The 21156-nt window shown below is 41.3% G+C and overlaps 1 protein-coding gene across 3 annotated transcripts in view; it reads right to left on the bottom strand.

Moving 5' to 3' along the window:
• The window catches only part of LOC130912784 (uncharacterized), a 239286-nt gene that overhangs the window by 111189 nt on the left and 106941 nt on the right, over positions 1-21156 (bottom strand). For 2 of the 3 annotated variants that reach the window (XM_057830826.1, XM_057830828.1), the window contains 7 exons: positions 21112-21155; positions 20962-21037; positions 13786-13860; positions 13392-13611; positions 13081-13308; positions 6147-6288; positions 5899-6068 (listed from right to left, as the gene is read on the bottom strand). In XM_057830826.1, the coding sequence (XP_057686809.1) occupies positions 5899-6068; positions 6147-6288; positions 13081-13308; positions 13392-13611; positions 13786-13860; positions 20962-21037; positions 21112-21155 (955 nt within the window). Of the gene's footprint in view, positions 1-5898; positions 6069-6146; positions 6289-13080; positions 13309-13391; positions 13612-13785; positions 13861-15930; positions 16691-20961; positions 21038-21111; position 21156 lie in introns of those variants that run through there. The other variant, XM_057830827.1, reaches the window with a different exon arrangement.

Here is a 21156-nt window from a genome sequence, read left to right as displayed (position 1 = left end):
CCACTGAATTTTTTAAAACTGCTTTGAAAAAGACAGGTTTTGTTGTGATCTTGTATTTATATCGTCTATAGCTTTTAATAATTTATTATATTATGTATTATAATATTTGCTGCCCCCTGTCAGAGTGTGGGCCATTTTTCACTAAAAGGATTTTAAACTGTCAGTTCAAATATTGTGTTGGAGAACTTGCAATATTTAAAATGGAAATGCAAGAACTTTAAAGCACACATTTATTCTGTCTGGCAATTTACCTGAGGCCAGTAAATAGTTTTTTTAAACTGCTTTGACAAAGACACATTTATTGTGATCTTGTATTTGTGTATTACTTATAATTTATTATATAATATTTGCTGCCCCCGTCAGAGGGTGGGCCTTGTTTGCACTAATTTAAAGATTTTAAACTGTCAATTCAAATATCGTATTGGAGAAATTGCATTACTTGAAATAAATCTATTGCAACTTCTCAGTCCCAGTTCTTGTCTAAAACACTGTCCAAACATTGTCAATGCATATTCCATATAGAATAACAAAATTAAATCACCTTTGTAATTATTACACCTGTTTATTATGAAGAGCTGAAGTAAACAAGCAATTAACAGTTTGTCAAGAACTCGTTCAAGTCATGTATTTGTATTCTCATTTTATTGACTTTTCACAACACGGGCTCATGTTTGGAAGAGCACAGCAAACAGAAGTTTCAGCGTGCACTCTTCGCCTTTCCAACCTCTCATAACGCTCTGATGTGGTGCGCTTGACCTCACAATAACTCAAGAAGAGAGACGGTAACAAATCGGGATGTGTTGGCAGCAGTGTTGTTAATCTTACTGAAAAAAAGTAATTAATTATAGTTACAAATTACTTCTCCCAAAAAGTAATTGCGTTAGTAACTCAATTACCTGAATGTAAGAGTAATTAGTTCTTTGGCAAAGTAATTGGTGATAATTACTTTTTTTTTTTTTTCCTCAAAAAAAAAAAAAAAAAAACATTGGCCACACGATGGGAAGTTTTTTTGTGAAGGTTTTTGGTACAATTGGCCCGAGCCCAATTCTTTACCTTAATTTACCCTTTACCCTGAATCAACTGTTAAAAGTTGTTAAAATTGCTCCCATTATTGCATTAGTTCCCTTCTCTCTACTTTCGACATATGAAAGTTTTAAAACAGTTTCATCATTTTAAGATAGATTCAAGTCAAGATTTTGCCGATTTAGAAGTATTTTAGATGAAAAGTTACTTAGGTTCGCTAGGAAGGTTCTCTACAACAGAGCCGTCCTAAAAAGTCTACTGCTTTAAGACGGCGGCTGTCTACTAACTCATTTAGTGCCATGTCTGTCATTTTGCATCTAGTTATATCTATGTACAGTACATGTGATATCTACCATGCCTACCATATCTACCATAACATGCGGGCGTAGTTGGTAGGCTATCGGCTACAACATGTATTATTGGAGCTACCTAGCATCGCGTTTGCTCGCCGTCACAACTTTCTTGCCTCCTCCCTACTCCTGCTCTGCTCTGTCGTCTCGGTGAGTCCGTCTCCCTCAGACTTTTCGACCAATAAAGTAACGCATAGTAACGCATGCCTTTCCGTCCTCAGTAACGGTAACGGCGTTGCCAAGATGAGAAAAGTAATTAATTAGATTACCCACTACTGAAAAAAATAACGCCGTTAGTAACGCCGTTATATTGTAACGCCGTTATTAACTACACTGGTTGTCAGCATTTCATCGCAGGTTACCTAGGAACACAACAGGTTACACAACGGTAAAAAAACCACAAAAAAAAACCGTATTGAAACCAAAACAGTGGATAAATCGTTCAACTTACAAGAGTAGAGATGACGGGAACACACTCTGATTCCAGCAGAAATATGATAAAAAGAAATGCTTTTCCGACGAACCGCTGCGACCCAAGCCATCCGTCGTGCCTTCGTGATCTGATATGTGGTCCTCCATGCAGGAAAACGGTGAAAAGTGAGTCCAGTTTTCCTTGCCCTTTTTTGTCGTGGGTGGGAGACGCTGTTGCACCCGGTAACACAACAATACACACCCATAATTTCTTTCTGATACACCGAAGCAATTAGCTTAGCACTACCACACGTTACAATCCCCGTTGAGTATGGCGGACCGGAAGTAAAGCATATTATCAGCATGGAGGCGCATCCAAACAATGACGTAGTACGTCCCATTCCCTATACCACATTGAACATGGCTAACTCTTGAGTTAAAACTACGAAATTCACATTCATTCGAAAGGCAAACCGTGCAGAAATACATTATTGCATCTAACACATTTTAATTGGAGAAATTGGCAACTTACTTTGAAATGTTAAGCAGGTCCACTGCCTTTGCATGACCCATAAACTGCGACCCAAAGTATCTGGATGCGACTTGGTCGTCGATCCAATCCCTCACATGCTGGTCCAACTGTTTGGACTTGGTTGTCTTGTTGAGGCTTTCGTCAAACATAACAACTAAGGCATCTGAGCAGTTCCCTGCGTTAGCACACAGTACTGTGCGATTGCCTGCTGTTGTGATGTTCATGCTAATGATGCTAACAGCGCGCACGCACGAGGTGCATTATGATTTGTAGTGCAGTGCATCGTAAAAATTCTACGCGTCATCTTCGTTATGGATTAAAAAAAAAAAAAAAAAACCTTTGTCACGGATATAATTTAGGTTGCACTGAAATGTTCTTCAAAATTAAAACCACGGTGAAAAAAATTCCAGACTTACGACAGCTAATTTAATACATTTAATAATGGAAAACTAAATTCAATGCTTTTTTAATACCCCGCGGGTACCCTGACAGTTGCTGTGGCAACTCATTGTGTGTCAGTGAGCAGCTTGAGCGGATTTGAGTGGACTCACTCAATGAAACATTTAATGAAGCCAAGCATTTTTCTCTACTACTTTATTCTTGTTCTTGTTTAAAAAAAATAATTCGGTGGGACAGTATCATGTTTAAAACTTACCATAATCATTACATTTGAAGTACTTAAAAACATTTATTAAAATATATTTATACATTTTTTTATTACACTTTGGGAAAAATAGTGAAAAAACATGCCTTATACAGTGCCTTGCAAAAGTATTCGGCCCCCTTGAATCTTGCAACCTTTCGCCACATTTCAGGCTTCAAACATAAAGATATGAAATTTAATTTTTTTGTCAAGAATCAACAACAAGTGGGACACAATCGTGAAGTGGAACAACATTTATTGGATAATTTAAACTTTTTTAACAAATAAACAACTGAAAAGTGGGGCGTGCAATATTATTCGGCCCCTTTACTTTCAGTGCAACAAACTCACTCCAGAAGTTCAGTGAGGATCTCTGAATGATCCAATGTTGTCCTAAATGACCGAAGATGATAAATAGAATCCACCTGTGTGTAATCAAGTCTCCATATAAATGCACCTGCTCTGTGATAGTCTCAGGGTTCTGTTTAAAGTGCAGAGAGCATTATGAAAACCAAGGAACACACCAGGCAGGTCCGAGATACTGTTGTGGAGAAGTTTAAAGCCGGATTTGGATACAAAAAGATTTCCCAAGCTTTAAACATCTCAAGGAGCACTGTGCAAGCCATCATATTGAAATGGAAGGAGCATCAGACCACTGCAAATCTACCAAGACCCGGCCGTCCTTCCAAACTTTCTTCTCAAACAAGGAGAAAACTGATCAGAGATGCAGCCAAGAGGCCCATGATCACTCTGGATGAACTGCAGAGATCTACAGCTGAGGTGGGAGAGTCTGTCCATAGGACAACAATCAGTCGTACACTGCACAAATCTGGCCTTTATGGAAGAGTGGCAAGAAGAAAGCCATTTCTCAAAGATATCCATAAAAAGTCTCGTTTAAAGTTTGCCACAAGCCACCTGGGAGACACACCAAACATGTGGAAGAAGGTGCTCTGGTCAGATGAAACCAAAATTGAACTTTTTGGCCACAATGCAAAACGATATGTTTGGCGTAAAAGCAACACAGCTCATTACCCTGAAAACACCATCGCCACTGTCAAACATGGTGGTGGCAGCATCATGGTTTGGGCCTGCTTTTCTTCAGCAGGGGCAGGGAAGATGGTTAAAATTGACGGGAAGATGGATACAGCCAAATACAGGAACATTCTGGAAGAAAACCTGTTGGTATCTGCACAAGACCTGAGACTGGGACGGAGATTTATCTTCCAACAGGACAATGATCCAAAACATAAAGCCAAATCTACAATGGAATGGTTAAAAAATAAACGTATCCAGGTGTTAGAATGGCCAAGTCAAAGTCCAGACCTGAATCCAATCAAGAATCTGTGGAAAGAGCTGAAGACTGCTGTTCACAAACACTCTCCATCCAACCTCACTGAGCTCGAGCTGTTTTGCAAGGAAGAATGGGCAAGAATGTCAGTCTCTCGATGTGCAAAACTGATAGAAACATACCCCAAGCGACTTGCAGCTGTAATTGGAGCAAAAGGTGGCGCTACAAAGTATTAACGCAAGGGGGCTGAATAATATTGCACACCCCACTTTACAGTTTTTTATTTGTTAAAAAAGTTTAAATTATCCAATAAATTTTGTTCCACTTCACGATTGTGTCCCACTTGTTGTTGATTCTTGACAAAAAATTAAAATGTTGTATCTTTATGTTTGAAGCCTGAAATGTGGCGAAAGGTTGCAAGGTTCAAGGGGGCCGAATACTTTTGCAAGGCACTGTATGTATCATTTCCCAATGCTGAATCTGAATAAATACATTGAACACCCCGAAAAAAAAACAGTTTTGTTTTGGGGGGCGCTACTTCGCGGTTTTCACTTATCGCAGCGGGTTTCTGATCCCCACTAGCTGCAAAAACAAGGGATCACTGCACTAGGATTTTTTTTTTTTTCTGCATGTGGCGCTTTGAAGTTTGTGTCTCTGGCAAGATCAAACACAAACATCTGTCAATCATCATTAACTTTAATAAGCAACTCCAGTGCACATGCACTGCCTGATGTACAAAGAGCAGTGAGAGGACGGGAGGGAGCTGGCGAGAGTGAGACTACGCGATCTCAAGGAACGTAAGTAGCTGTGGAACGTCAACATTCTCCTCTGTTCTTTTTCCCAACGCCTTTGGTGGCGCCTTTTTGGTGGAGTTCAGTCCAGGCCGCAGGTAGCAACGAGATCCTCGAGTCAATGAACCCCCCCCCAACAAAAAAAAAAAAAAACAACAGCAAGGGTAGGTTTGCTTCAACAAACTTCCCTCTCCTTGGCTCAATACGCACTGGACTTGTCTCCAACACCGTCTAGGTGGAAGCTTTTTTTTTTTTTTTTTTTTTTTTTTTTTTTTTTTTAAATCATCTAACGTTCCCGTTCTCTTTTTTTGCAATGAGTGGGTATATCGAGAGATGACGTACATGTATTCACGTGCATCGTGAAATAACAATTTGATTTTAAAACATGAATTCTTTGATTAATTAACACTTGGATTAGCTAATGCTAACGGCGCATGTCCTCTTAAACTCTCAGACAACTTTATTTTTCTTCTTACATACAGTTTGTGTTGTCCAGATGGGTATGATTAATTGAAAATAGTGTATTGTTTCCCTGCTGCGTGTGTATTAAAACCAAGTTGGCGTTGTCCTTGTAGATGCTACAATATGTGCTCGTCTGTCTCATTCGAAATAGTTGGAAAACTTTATTTTTGGACTAAAACTTAAAATATTCTGAGTAAACGTCGACCAGAACTAGACGAAATCAGTCTGAGTATTAGTCAACAAAAACTAGACGAAGACAAACACATTTTGAAAAAACTAAAATATGGCTGAGACTTATTGACAAGTACTATCGTCCAAAAGATTAAGACGAAAATTAAAAGGGCTGTCAAAAACAACACTGGTGTCTACAAGCAAGGCCCTGTAGGAGCATAGCATACCCAGGTTATACCAGACGTCCATTTCGCCGCTGAGCGTGCGGACCTCGATGATACTCTGTCCCAGAAAGTCATCGGACTCCCTCTTGAGCCGCTGCTTCACCCGCGACTTGATGTCATCGTCCTCGTCCCAGACGCGCAGTTTCACACGGTCTGACGAGTTATGGCACTCGCTGGAAAAGACCAATCCGAATTATGAAATTATCCAAATCGAAACATAAAAGTTAATGAAGATGAGGAGGGCAACCTACAAGCTGAACTTCTCCTCCCAGACTGGGTTCAAGTTCCCGTAGATGGTCTTTGTCCTCTTTTTGGTCTTGCCTACCTGAATGGTGACGTAAGGGTCACTGGAACCGGTCCTGTCCTTGGCCTGGAGACCCTGCGCACTGACAACTAACAAAGGCAACAGAAGGAGCACATGACTATTCAAATTGCATAACAAACACCTACTCAACACAAAACATTTATAATATGCAGAATAACACTCTTGTAACCAATGTTTCCTCTAAGCTGTGCTCCTGCACAATCACACACTGCTTTTACATTCTCAGAAAATCGATGCAGTGCACAAAATAAAATTCAACAGAAATGTATTGTAGCGTCGCTAGGACTACCGTCGGAGCTGCAGTGATGCTTCAGCGCGACACTCCTATTGGTGCGTTCGATATGGCAACGCAACGATCCAATTGGTGGGTTACTGACACCAGGATTGTAAAAAGTTGTGAGGTGCATGACATGAGGAGTGTGGAGAAAAAGGAAGAGCGAAAAGTGAGTAAGGGCGCTGTCACACAAGACCAAGAGGACCAGGGTCCAGTTGGAGAGCTATGTCGCAGCAACACAAGAATGATTTGTTGAAAAGTTTCACCATTCACATTGCGCCAACCGATCTTTCCAAGTCGTATCACAAGGATGAAAGGCGTACTTACTGATTGGACAAGTAGAACAGGAAATACAGTGGGGCAAATAAGTATTTAGTCAACCACCAATTGTGCAAGTTCTCCTACTTGAAAAGATTAGAGAGGCCTGTAATTGTCAACATGGTTAAACCTCAACCATGAGAGACAGAATTGGAAAAATTTTTTAAAGAATCTATTTGCAAAACATGGTGGAAAATAAGTATTTGGTCACTACAAACAAGCAAGATTTCTGGCTGTCAAAGAGGTCTAACTTCTTTTAACGAGGTCTAACGAGGCTCCACTCGTTACCTGTATTAATGGCACCCGTTTTAACTCATTATCGGTATAAAACACACCAGTCCACAGTCTCAGTCAGTCACACTCCAAAGTCCACTATGGCCAAGACCAAAGAGCTGTCGAAGGACAGGCTGGGAAGACTGAATCTTCAATAGGTAAAACACTTGGTATAAAGAAATCAACTGTGGGAGAGATTTTTAGAAAATGGCATAAAGAAATCAACTGTGGGAGAGATTTTTAGAAAATGGAAGACATACAACACCACTGATAATCTCCCTTGATCTGGGGCTTCATGCAAGATCTCACCCCGTGGTAGTAACAAAGGCTACTATTAGTATTACTATCAGTAACACAATGCGCCGCCAGGGACTCATATCCTGCACTGCCTGACGTGTCCCCCTGCTGAAGAAAGTACACGTCCAGGCCCATCTGCGGTTCGCTAGAGAGCATTTGGATGATCCAGAAGAGGACTGGGAGAATGTGTTATGGTCAGATGAAACCAAAATAGAACTTTTTGGTAGAAACACAGGTTCTCGTGTTTGGAGGAGAAAGAATACTGAATTGCATCCTAAGAACACCATACCCACTGTGAAGCATTGGGTGGAAACATCATGCTTTGGGGCTGTTTTTCTGCAAAGGGACCAGGACGACTTACCTGTGTAAAGGAAAGAATGAATGGGGTCATGTATCGAGAGATTTTGAGTGAAAATCTACTTCCATCAGCAAGGGCATTGAAGATGAGACATGGCTGGGTCTTTCAGCATGACAATGATCCCAAACACACAGCCAGGGCAACAAATGAGTGGCTTCGTAAGAATCATTTCAAGGTCCTGGAGTGGCCTAGCCAGTCTCCAGATCTCAACCCCATAAAAAATCTGCGGAGGGAGTTGAAAGTCCATGTTGCCCAACGACGGCCCCAAAACATCACTGCTCTAGAGGAGATCTCCATGGAGGAATCGGCGAAAATACCAGCAACAGTGTGTGAAAAGCTTGTGAAGAGTTACAGAAAACGTTTGGCCTCCGTTATTGCCAACAAAGGGTACATAAGAAAGTATTGAGATAAACTTTTGGTATTGACCAAATACTTACTGTATTTTCCATCATGATTCGCAAATAAATTCTTTAAAAATCATACAATGTGATTTTCAGTTTTTTTCCACATTCTGTCATGGTTGAGGTTTACCCATGTTGACAATTACAGGCCTCTCTAATATTTTCGAGTGGGAGAACTTGCACAATTGGTTGTTGACTAAATACTTATTTTCCCCACTCAAAAGTAGCAAAAGCAGACCCTGGTCCGATTGCATTCACAAGCGAAGCAGGGTGCTTAAAGCGGGATGAGACCCACGATTTTTGAGCGGACCAGAGTTTGTTTGTTTGGTCCGAACTGTAGTTTGGATGCGCGTTCACATTTACAAAATGAAGGGGACTATCTGAGGAAAAAAAACTCTGGTCCATTTAAAACAGACCAAACAGCGCTAGTGTGAACGCGCCCTAAGACTCATCTGCTGTTTTGCTGAAGCCACATTCCGCTGACAATTTGTGCAAGCGCTACAGTGTTAATTAATATCTTTGTTCAAAACTGATATAATCTAGTTAATTAGACCAATAATATTGTTTCCGTACTATTTTGCTTCTTTGGTTTCGGATCATATTCGGTTCTTTTCATAAACTCCACCATCAATTGACAAGACAGCTCGTTGAGTTGACTTTCACTGTGATAAAATCAAACACATGCTGCGTTCTAAAGCCGGATTTAGGTGGAAACAGGACGAAGGTTTTACTGCATACGAGCAGGCAGGAGTGTCTCAAGAGTGATTTGGTCGAGGATCAAGGTAATTATTATATTAAATAGCACCATGCATGCACTTTCAAACGTTGTGAACAAAATCAATGGATAAAATAAACGAAAACTGTCCGTTCTTTGCTTTTACCCTGTTTTACGTTCATATCTATAGAAATTCTGCAATTTAAGAATTTGTCTACGCAAATTTTCAACTTAAAAAGCCCTTTGTTTCATGACGGCCGCCATATTAGATAACACAATACCGTAACTTTTGCTTCAAATATTTATGTAAAATGAACAATAAATGACAGTTTTTTTGCTTTTAACCAAGAATCTAGACCGTTTTACATTCATATCTATAGAAATTCTCCAATTTAAGCTTAAAAAGCTCTTTGTTTTGTGATGGCCACTATGTTGGATTTTGTATCTTAACATGACATTTAAAATGCTATTTCTGGCAAAAACTTAAATGATATGTTAAATATAGCTATTGATCCTGAAAATCTAGGTGATTTTCTCTGATTATCATCTCAAATATGAGAATTGTATACCCATTTTAAGTTTTGTTATACTTATATAAAAAATAATGACTCAGTATTTTATTATGGAACGACTGAATTTTTTAAAGCCGCTGCTCATGAAGACTCAAATATATATAAGGGTGGTGCCTGTTTTGGTTTTAGGTTGCTAGTGGCTTGGTTTTGAAAATATTTGAATTTTAAGTTTTTTTTAATAATTGGCCTCCCACAGATCAGCCCTGGGCCATGTGTCCCGTCAACTGATAGTGAAGTTTATGGTTCTTTTAATATGAACCATTTGGTTCTTTTAAGATGGAATGGCTGTCGGAGTATGTGCAAATGATTATTTTAAACCTGTTCTGTAAGGCTGCTTAGACACCGAGAATAGGAATCGAGTGTTTTATTGTCTGAACAGTTTTAATGTAGGAGTTACTGACATACTCCTATTGTGGTTGTTCATTATGCTTTATTGATTAACTATTTATTAACTCACCCATGCCACAAACAACTGGACCTTACCCAGGCCAAAGCAGGACTCTTACAAATAACATAATACACATCGCATGAACGAGATTTTAGTTTTTTCATTTTAAGTGGGCCAAATCAATTATATATATATATATTAATGATTCTTTTATTAAGCCATGTAACTTGCTATGATCCAAGATTTTGAACAGGCGTGATACTGGTGTGTGGCCACAGGGTACACATCTGATGTTGCTCACAGTGGTCCTCAGTGTGCTCAGGGAGCCTGTGTGTCTGCTCAGACAAATGAAGAATTAAAGGGAACATTGCTTGTAACTAACCTAAATTGTAATGAGTGACGAAATGAATAACGTGACAAGTTCTTGAGCAACCATGTGCAAAAATTTCAGCGTAACTCCAGCATATGTGAAATTCTCAGCTTAAAAAAAAACAAAAGCAGGAGCCTCAATGATGTCTCCGCCTTTGATGGGCCTCAGAGACAAGGTGTGATGGTTACCACAGCAACAACCGCTGCCACTGCACGCTGCCACGTGTCAGGTTACCGTGGTAACAGTGGCACCCTGGATGCGCGGGAGGTGTTGGCGGTGGGGTGAAGTTAGTTGGGTTTGCAGTTGACATTAATGTACAGAGATGTGAATATGCAGTGACATACGGCAAGAGCCCTTTAGTCAGGAAACTTGTCCGCACCTAGCTTTGTGGCAGTGACTGGTCTGGAGATATAAACATCTGCAATAGCACAGCACTCAATTCAATTTAATTTATAAAGCACTTTAAAAACAACCAGGGTTTAAACACAATGTTTTGTGTAGATGAAAAATGAAAACGACAAATAAGGTATGTGCTCCGTCTTAGCGGCCAGCATTGACATACTTGATGCTTATTTGCAGTGAGAAATGACAGTTTCACACTTTCCTCTCACATGATGGTAGTTTGTAGGCCTGCACAATATATCGTTTTAACATCGCCATCGCGATGTGCGCATACGAAATAGTCACATCGCAGGATGTGTAATTGTTTTTTTTTTGTTTTTGTTTTTTTTGAACATGTAAACTTTTGTTTTACTTTGTAAAAGCAGCAAGTGTGCAGATCCTGGATAGTTTTATACACAACAAGCCTGGATTAAAGTGCTTGTGACAGAAAAAAGCATGTCTATTGCATATTACACGGGGTGTTTTATGCTCCTGAATGAAACTGACCACTTGGATGTGTGTTGAAGCGATCGATGTATTTATTCAATTTTTTTAATCCCGTGCTACGAAAATGATGACACCCGGCCACTGTCTCGTATTGAGGAAAAATGTGAATGTGACATCAGCGGACTAACCATTTCCACAATACAACCATTAGTATTGTATAAAGAAGGAATGCGGATTCAGCTGATTTTGTGTTTTAATTTGTTTATTTTTTTGGTGCCACGCCAGCCAAATGTGCTGCAGGCTTTTGTTGCTGCACCAGGGAGAGTGGTGTGAGGCTTTTTGGAAGATCCTTTTCACCACGAACAAAACAAATATAACAATGGAGCAACCACTGGACGGATTACTAAGTGAGTATGCAACGCTTTTTATGTTATGTCAAATACTGGGATCATGTCAAATGTTTTAATAAGGAGGTGGCTTGCATTTTGTGGGCGACAATGCTCCCTGTCCACAGAGAAAGCCACTCGGCCAACGACCGGCGGCTTCTCGTGCACCATGGTCGCCGGCCGCTAAAGGTGTGCCTCGGCTTGGGCCCGGGAAGCTCCCCGCTCTTGTCTCCGGTTCTCGATTGTGTCCAGACATCCACCCCCCTCGGTCCTCTTCGCGTGCCCACCGAGAGACCACTATCCTCAGCTTGGGCTCGGGGTGCCCCCCGCTCTCGTCTCCGGTTCTCAATTGTGTCCAGACTTCCAGCCCCCTTGGTCCTCTTCGCGTGTCCGCTGTACTCGGCTTGGTTCTCGGGCAGCCACGTGCCCCGACGTCGGCAGTTTTGTCCACCGAGAATGCGCTATGTTCGTCGTTCCTTTTTGTGTCCTGGCTCGCCGTCGGTGGCTGGCCGATCAGTGAAGACAATCAACCCCGCCGCCGTGTGTGACATGAGTCGGGGTAGTTTTGTGTGATTTTTAATTCTCGAAAGACGAGGAAAAGACTTGGAAAAGCAGCTCAGTTCAGGTTAGCATGTTGCCTAGTTGTCACACCTCCTATTCTGTTTACGCGCTTTCCTCAGTCTCCGAAGTCGGGGCAGGCAAATGACAAAACCCGGACTAACTCCGGTTTTATGAGATAGTTTAGGAGGTGCAAGAAGAGGACAGTTTTGACCATTATGGAGTAATTTTGCCATGTCGTACTGAATAAATACATTTTTAATATTTCATATTCCATTTAGCACAAATGGTAAATGGTGTTATACTTGTATAGCGAGACTGTTATTTGTCATGACCATACCATTTATTTAGCATTTGGGGAAAAACACCTAAATAAAAAGAATATCCTTTAAAAATATTGGAGTAGAGAGATTAAAACAATGACATTTTCTGCTCTCTGTCGCATTTAACTCGTTCTGAATCTTACCCCTCGATGGGCTGAATTCTAAATCAACTGAAATAGTTACTCTGCCGACGTCATCACGCAGCTGTAGGTGCTAGAGCACTAGAATGACAGGTAGCGCTAAACGTCAGATTAAAAGACTAATTTCTCGTCATCTGCGCTTTGCCAAATTGCCGAATCGTCTCAAAATAGGATTATAATTCACATAATAATGCTATTTATTACTTTTTTATGACAAGCACTTTAAACGGCATTATATAAATTAGGGATCCGGATTGAAAATCGGGCAGATCGCGCCATTTTTTAGGGGACCTGAATCAGAATCGGACGCAGAAAACATTTGCGGAGGTGGTCTGTCCGATCACTGAACTAGACGAGGCAGATAACTTTGTCATACTTGTTCACCCAATGAGGGGCATGGACGAAGAGATACACTTTCAATATTCGCGGAATTCAACCTTTAATATCACTGCATTAAAAACACAGCATGCCTTGAAAATATAATGACAGCATTGACGTTTTGTGTGGTCCAATCACAGTCTCATTCACAAACTCACTCGAGCTGCTTGTATCCATGACAGCTGAACAATTGACTGGTTCAGAACAACCTTTGTCCGAAAGCAGCAATTTGCGCCAAACGTATTGACGCATTGAAATGTTTTGAATAAACAAGAACATACCGTTGATGCTGATCTTTGCTGACCACTTTGAGGTCCCGTCTAAGACGTTCTGCTTGATGTTTTTCATGTGCTGGTTGTGGAGCGTCCTAGATATGTCGAACACCCGCCGGATTTCCTCAAAGATCTCCGGTTTGTTTTTCTCGCGAATCTTCATCCGGTCCTTCATGGCCATGATGATATGCTGCGTTCGATCCTCCGCTCCCGTCTTGGAGCTCTTCTCTGCCGCACCTAGGGAAGGTGACAGAAAATGGGGAAGATTTTGACATGAACTGTTGAATCGGATTTTGGATGAAAACGCACTATCCACTCACGCTGCAAGCAGTCGGCGTTGAGCAGTTCTTGACACTTCTCGTGGACTTTGACGCCACACTCAGCACAGCGCATGCCCTGCCGGGCGATGCCCCACAGCAGTCCTTCACACTCGTAACAGTAGGTGGGCGTGGTGGCGGTCCACACCTCAAAGTTGTGCGGCGTGGTGCAAGAGATTGGATAGATGAGAGCCTGCAGTGTCTTTTTGTACACATGAGTTTTCTGTTTGAAAACATCAAAACAGGTAGCAGTGAAGCACAGTGAAACTGTTAATCACGACAGGGATACATTTTAGATCCACATTCCGCAATATATAGTTTCAATATCCAAGTGATCAATGATCTATGGTTTTGCTTTTTCATTGTAGATTTGCTCAATTACACCATATGGACTTACAAGTTCTTTGTCCTTAAGGGAGGTTCGTGTGGCCAACGTGTGGGACAGTCCAGCCTTTCTGGACCGGATCATGGTCTGGGAAGAAGAATTAAGAGTTAGGTGATCTGAACAGCTTTAATGTATCATGGAAGTATGATGTACTCCCATTGTGATGATTATTCATTGTGTTTCGTTAATTAGGAGAAAACAGTGAGCAGGAAAGGGTTATGGGGGGACAGAAAGGAACATAGAAAAGGAGAGACAGAAGAGAAGAACGAACAACAACAAAAAATACATCCAACGCCTACACTGACTATGAACATAGTGCTATGTTAGTGATTTGTATTTCCGGTGGACACCATGTGGGGGGCCTGATGACCAAGGAGAAAAAGGAGGGGGGTGGGGGGTAAAAAAGAGATGTGATTAGGTGGGGTGGAGCGTACACAAATCAGCAATGTTAGATGTACAAACAGTATTATGTGAATCACTTGTAAGTTCGGATATGTTGATATCATATTCTATGCTGCTGATCGCTAATTCTGGCACCGTTTCTCTGCTTGAGTGTGCTTAATTGCACCCAGTCATGCGTGAATTCTATCAGATGTGTGATAGTCCTGCAAACAAGTGGAAATTCTGCGCTGGGCCCTAGCGTCACGGCCTCTCCCCAGCCAATCAGATGGGGTGAGCCGACGCAGCCTATCCCTCCTCCCATAGCTTCCGCATACCCCCAGGATCCAGCGTGGTCCCCGGACCATCCACACTGTCATTAACCGGCCTTCAGGGAAGGGATGAGGGGATGCACCACCGACCCAGTCACCACTGCAACCCCCAACTGACACGGCACACCGCGGGACCCCAACGTTCCACTAAGCCCATGGCAGGACAGAATCTCCACCCGAAGTGGGCGACACACCACTGACCCACCACCACTCAGTCAGCGACCCGCGCCGGAACCCAAGGAGGATTCCCGGGCAGAAAAGAGAAGGGAAGGCGGAAGTAGGAGAGTGCCGAGAAGCCGCCGCGGGGTGGACCGGAGCCCTGACCCCCACACCCCCACCCATCACAACGGTCCCCAACTGGCAGCTAATACCTAGCATCATGATGGGATTGTGTGGGGAGGGTAGTGCAGTGTATGCATTAAAATAGGAGAGCCCAGCTGAGGGCAGTAGGAGCTGCATGAGAGTTCTTCCCAGCCGCACATCCCACCGCCCCTCGCCGACATGTTTCCTCCCTGCTGCTGCTTGCTGCTATCTTCGTCAGTGTAGTCTGTTTGCTTTTTTTGTATTTCCTCTGTGGATCAACTGTGCTGGTCTCTCATACGTAATGAAACAAAAATTGATCTGATTAGTTGGTCTCTCAGCGCAATTGACAAGATTTTTTCAACAAGACACGGTGCACCAGGAGAGCCGTCTTGCCCAGACGGGACCTTCGCCACTGGATATGTGAGAGATTCACGGGATCACTGGAAGCCAGCGTGTCTTACTGTCATATCTGTGGAAGATATCGAGGAAATTTGGCTGTTTGGCGTGACGGTTGTGGGGTTCCTTCATCTTGGCTTAGGAGGTGCCCTGCTCTACCAGAAAGTTTCAAAGACGGCAGCTTTCAAAGAAATCAACAAATTGACCATGGCTCAAACGGTGCGATTCAAGGCATTGGAAGACCGCGTCAAGGCTCATATCGAGAACTGGCTCCGTGGACTCACGGTTCGGTCTGAGGAAGGATGGAGAAAAGTGGATGCTACCTTGCGCCAGGTGACGGAACTGTCGGGGCAGGTGACTGAAGTGTCGAGGCAGACCGTGACTATTGGCAATGACTTAAGGGGACTGAGGTCTCGCCTACGTCATGAGGATCGCGAATTTAATTGAAGACCAACCGTATTTGGCCATATTAAATTCTTATTTGGCTTAATTCGATTATAATTTTCCTTTCCCTTTCCCGAAAGCCTTTACCCCACCCCTCCCTTCTCCTGGAAAGAGCCGCGCAGATGGCCCTATCGCTTGCCCTTGATCTCTTCCCAAGGCCGGCCGCAGGGCCCTGCGACTCTTATTTTGTATACAGACACGTACACTTTTGCATACACCACCCCCCCCAGTCATTTTTTGTGCTATGACTGATTCCCCCACTTCTTCCAGCCATGACTGGTTGTTCTTTTTTTTTTCGTACAAAACATCCCTGCACGTAACCTGTGCGTCGTGTCCTACCCATGCTATGTTGTATGATATATGTGTGTCTACTTGTAACTTGTTCTGTAATTTCTGGAGAGAGAAATGGCAGTGCGGAACAAAGTCTGCAGCGGCCCGATGCTCACTCATCGAACGGAATTTCGTTGCATCTGTTGTCATCTTGTGAGAGCTGGTGTCAATGACAAATAAATCTCTGAATCTAAAAAAGTAAAAAGTTTATGTACATGGGAGTGGTCAACTTGTCGTCTTTATCACTCCTCCATGACGGTTAGCATTAATGACAAAACTTTGGCATGGGGAGGAGGCAGCAACAGATGAGTTTGCCAAATCAATTACCTTAATTGACTGCAATTGAAAAACTCAAAGAGATAAAATAGTTCCGACAGGATTTTAACAACTTAGAGTTAACTCGACGGCACAGACAGGGCACTACGGTACGTGCTACCGTGACCAAATCCTCAGATCACCTTGCATAAAGAACTAAATAAGCATGAGTCAACAGTGGGAAAAAAATCTTGAAAATGAGTGCAAGGATTTCCTTTTACGTCTTGCTATGATTTTACTTTGATGATTTGTTTGTGAGAAACGGGGCTCCAAGAGAGAGGGAAGGTGTAGGCGTCTTTATGCTGAATATTTAAAAAAAAAAAAAAAAAAAAAATGAAAAGGATGCAAAAAGTGTGCGAGGTGATCCCACATCATTCAAAATACAACAGCTACTGTTTGTGTGCTTTACTCACCATAGCCTGGAAGCAAAAAGAGGAGGAGGAGGAGATGGAGGAGGAAGAAAATAAAAGGTTACAGATGAGCAAGCGGCTAAAAGAGACCTTAGAATTAGCATTGTCGAACAGTGATGGGTAAAATATTTGTGGCCGTTTGTGTTTTAATTTTTATTCCTAAATACACAAGTACTGTATTTATAGGATTATTTACACTGAAACATTTTTTAAAAGTAGGACAGAGAAAATAAAAGTTCATCTAACTTGAATTTCAATTATGAATGTATATATAGTTGACTAGCTAGTCGTCTTTTTTTGCTCCAATTTCAGACTAATGAGCTCGACACACAGGAGATGTCGCTCGCGTTCAGTACATTTTCTATGGCACAAGCGCAAAGAGGAGAAAATCGCCACTCTTTTGCGGCGAAGCGACACGTGCACATGAAATTTCGCACACATGCACGTACACGTGCACACGTGGACCAGTGACGCGATAGGAGATGGTAGAAAATAGGAAATGGTTCTACAGGGTGTCCATAAAGTCTCTTTACCATTTAAAAAAATATTAAATGTGCAGTTGATTAGATATTTTATTCAGATTTGTTCTATTGTATTCAGTGTTTATTAAAGTTTTTTTATTACACTGTGTCTCATGGTTTATTGAAACAAAATCGGATGGGCAGACTCAGCGAAACTACAAAACTGAGTATGGAAGAGATCAACCATCACGTCCGTCAATTCGTGCATGGCACAAGAAAAATATGGAGACAGGGACAGTGTTAGATTAAAAAAAGGAGTGAGCGACCAAGAACATCTAATAAAAACATCGAACGTGTAAGACAATCCTTTTCTTGTTCTCCCACAAAGTCCCTCCGTACTGCTGCCACACAGTTACAGCTACCGCGTTCAACAGTGTACAAGGTCCTACACAAGAACTTGCGATTGTACGCTTACAAACATTTTTCTTCATCGAGACATCAATTTCTGCAAATGTTTACCTTGGCCTTTTAACTGAATATGTGGCACCACAACTGAATGACCTTCAACCAACCATCATTTTTCAGCAAGATGGTGCACCACCACATTGGGGGCTGCATGTTCGTGGGTTCCTCAATCAAACATTTCCAGACCGATGGATTGGAAGGGATGGGCCAATTCCTTGGTTGCCACATTCACCAGATATCCCTCCCCTGGACTTCTTTCCATGGGGCTATGTTAAAGATATCGTGTATCGAACAAAGATAAGGGACATTACTGACCTTAGGCGAAGGATTACTGATGCCATTGCCACAATTGATGAGGCTATGCTACAGCGAACATGGCAAGAAATCGAGTACCGTCTTCATGTGCTTCGTGCACTAATGGTGCCCATGTAGAAGTGTATTAAAAGAGGTAAAAAAAAAAAAAACCTTCAATAAACACTGAATACAAGAGAACAAATCTGAATAAAATATCTAATCAATTGCATTTTTAACTAGAAACTGCAATTTCTGGAGTGCAATTGGGGACATTTGGGGTACACGTCCAATTGAATCTGGATTGATATCTGGTCATTTCCTGTTGATTTGGGGACATTGTTTTTTTTTGCCATTGAAAATGAATGGACGTCCATGGATGTCAAAGGTATCGACTTACATAGGCGTCAATGGAATCCAAGTACATTGGCATCAATAGAATGAAAAAAACATGATTAAATGCCATTGGAAATTAATGGGAAGTTTGGACGTCCATGTACATCAATGGCAGCACCCTCCGTAAGCGTCAATAGAATCGGGGACATTTGGGGGGACAGGTTCTATAGATATCTGAGCATTTCCTGTTGATTTGGGGACATTGTTTTTTTTGCCATTGAAAATGAATGGGAAGAAACGTGTCGATACTCGAACGGTGCCGATCGGTCAAGTGATTCGGGCTGCACGGCGCGCCGAAGGAATCCCATTAAAAAAAAATAGAATAACACTATCTGGGTCTTTGAAAAAGACCCAGATAATAAATTTGTGAAATGGTAAAGAGACTTTACGGTCACCATGTATTTCTGTTGCCCAGCACTACAACCAATCAGCAATGGATTTACTGATGGACAAATCAACTGCGAGAACATTATACACCTGTTTGAAGAGAGTATCTGTTGAATATTCTGCTTAAAACTAACTTCATTGCACACTGTAGGCTATATCAGTGTTTGAAATAATATTTATATGATATTTTTACTAATATCTTGGGATTGTTATTATATATTATTGCTAGTTGAAAACTTTACCCAATATTTCTACTTGAATCACGTTTATGCACCATTTTGCTGCATTTTTTCATTAAATCTACCTATAAAAAAAAAAAGAAAAAAAAAAAAAGAAATGTTATTCAAGCAAATTTTTCTTTTTCGTGATTATTGGGATCAATAATTGATGCGTTGACCTGGGCCAGTGGTTTTGATAGTGGAGCCAGTGAACTTAAAAAGCCACTGGCCATTTGAATTTTCCCTAACTGTCTACTACTGGTGTCGTTTTTTCTTCTTCTTTTTTTTTCTTTTTTTTTTTTTTTTTAGAAGGCAAAGTTAAAATCACTTTCTCACTTTCTCTGTTAATTCCAACAAAACCTTCTGCCTCCGCATGATTGCAAACAGATCACGTCCCATGTGTTGTCTTTCAGCTCAACAGCAAAGACTTTCGCACTTCACCATCACTCATCGCCTCCTGTTTGTCGAGCCATTAAATGTGAAACTATCTTCATATGCAGAGGTGGGTAGTAACGTGTTACATGTACTCCATTACATTTACTTGAGTAACGTTTTGAGGAAAATGTACTTCTAAGAGTAGTTTTACTAAGCCATACGGTTTACTCCTACTTGAGTAGATTTGTGAAGAAAAAAACGCTACTCTTACTCCGCTACTTTGGGGTACACAAGAGCAGTTACATTTTTCCTCTTTATTCTACATATTAGATTCATTTATTTATTTATTTTTGCCAGCGAAGCCAAGAGTAGCTCTACTAATTTCACCAATGAGACATCGAAACTATAATCACAAGACTCCATTGAACCAATCAGACGCAAGCTTGCCGTTCTATGATCACGCCAGCCTGTTCAATCACGTGGCGTCTTTAAAGCACCGTAAACAAATGAAGTATTTGACATAGAGCACTGCCCTCAACATGACTCAAAAGCACAGATTTAAACCTCTCTCCCAGTTTTTGACACCGATTGACCTCTGAAAACCGCAGATATGGTCCTTTTAGTTTCATAATAAAAACTGAAGGAATGATGCACTATCCAAACTAGGAACTATTTTTCTCCACTAGAGGGCACTCATGCTCTTTGGATGAATAATGCTTCTTTTCTTTTTCTTTTTCTCTCGCCGGAATTCAATGATTTTTGTGTTTGTATTCGTTTGGCTTAAAACAAAAAACAAAACAAAAAAAATAAGCACTTACTCACAATGTTACTCATTACTTGAGTATTCTTTTCTCCGGATACTTTTTTACTTGGAAGGAATAGTATCTTTTCTCGTATTTATTGTTTGACTGTTTGTATTACTCTAACACACTTAATATAATCAATCAGGGAATAGCATCTTTTCTCCCATTTACTGTTTCACTGTGTATTCCTTTAACACACCCAATATAAAATAAATAGCATTTATATCATGGTTTAAGAAAAAACAAGCAGAATATATTTGATATTATGAACAGTTGCACTTGGAATGATTAGAACTTGCAGCACCAAGACAAAGACATTTTTTTCTCGGGAACCTTTTGTTGACTTGTGATATGGTGACCCTGAAACGAGTCTGCCTCCTCGCCTGGGTCTGTTGCTGGTTTGCCTTGCCGTTTGATCGCTGTCGATCTGAATAAATTGTCAACTTGTGTTTCAAAGTCTTTTTCCAGCTTTCAAAATGGAGTCAGTACAAGGGGTTAAGACTAAGGTGAACGCGCGGAGTTTGGCCTGGGGTTTTGCTGCGCCAGCTCCAATGGCGGTTCGGCTGACGTGATTCCGGCAATCTGGCTAAAAGGTCAGATTCCTTCAACTTGTACTTGAGTACATTTTTGGATGACTACTTTTACTTGACTAATATTATTTTGAAGTAACGCTACTCGTACTTGAGTTAAATTTTTGACTACTCTACCCACCTCTGTTCATATGGTTTCCTCGAGAGTTAGTTGTTTACATTAGCAATGCATTTTAGTTAGCAATTTTGTTAAAAGAAATGTTATAATAAATGCTGTCGTTTACGTTTTTTGCATCACTTCCTGTAAATGTTTAAAAATATTTTAAAATCTGTAGATAATCATTTTAAACTTACCACTTCACTAACAAGGGGAATGGGCCTCCTCTTTCGCAGGTCTGGCATGCTATCGATGCCGAACGGTGTGTTTTCCCTACACAAAAACACACAAAGGCACAGATCAATATGTAAACAGGTGAATATACCTACAACAAGACGTTCACTGACCCTGGCTTAGCCCATGGCTGCCTGTCGGGATCGCCATCTTGGCTC

The sequence above is a fragment of the Corythoichthys intestinalis genome, chromosome 3, assembly GCF_030265065.1.
Source record: "Corythoichthys intestinalis isolate RoL2023-P3 chromosome 3, ASM3026506v1, whole genome shotgun sequence".
NCBI classification, from domain to species: Eukaryota; Metazoa; Chordata; class Actinopteri; order Syngnathiformes; family Syngnathidae; genus Corythoichthys; species Corythoichthys intestinalis.
This window is presented reverse-complemented; position numbering and strand designations above follow the sequence as displayed.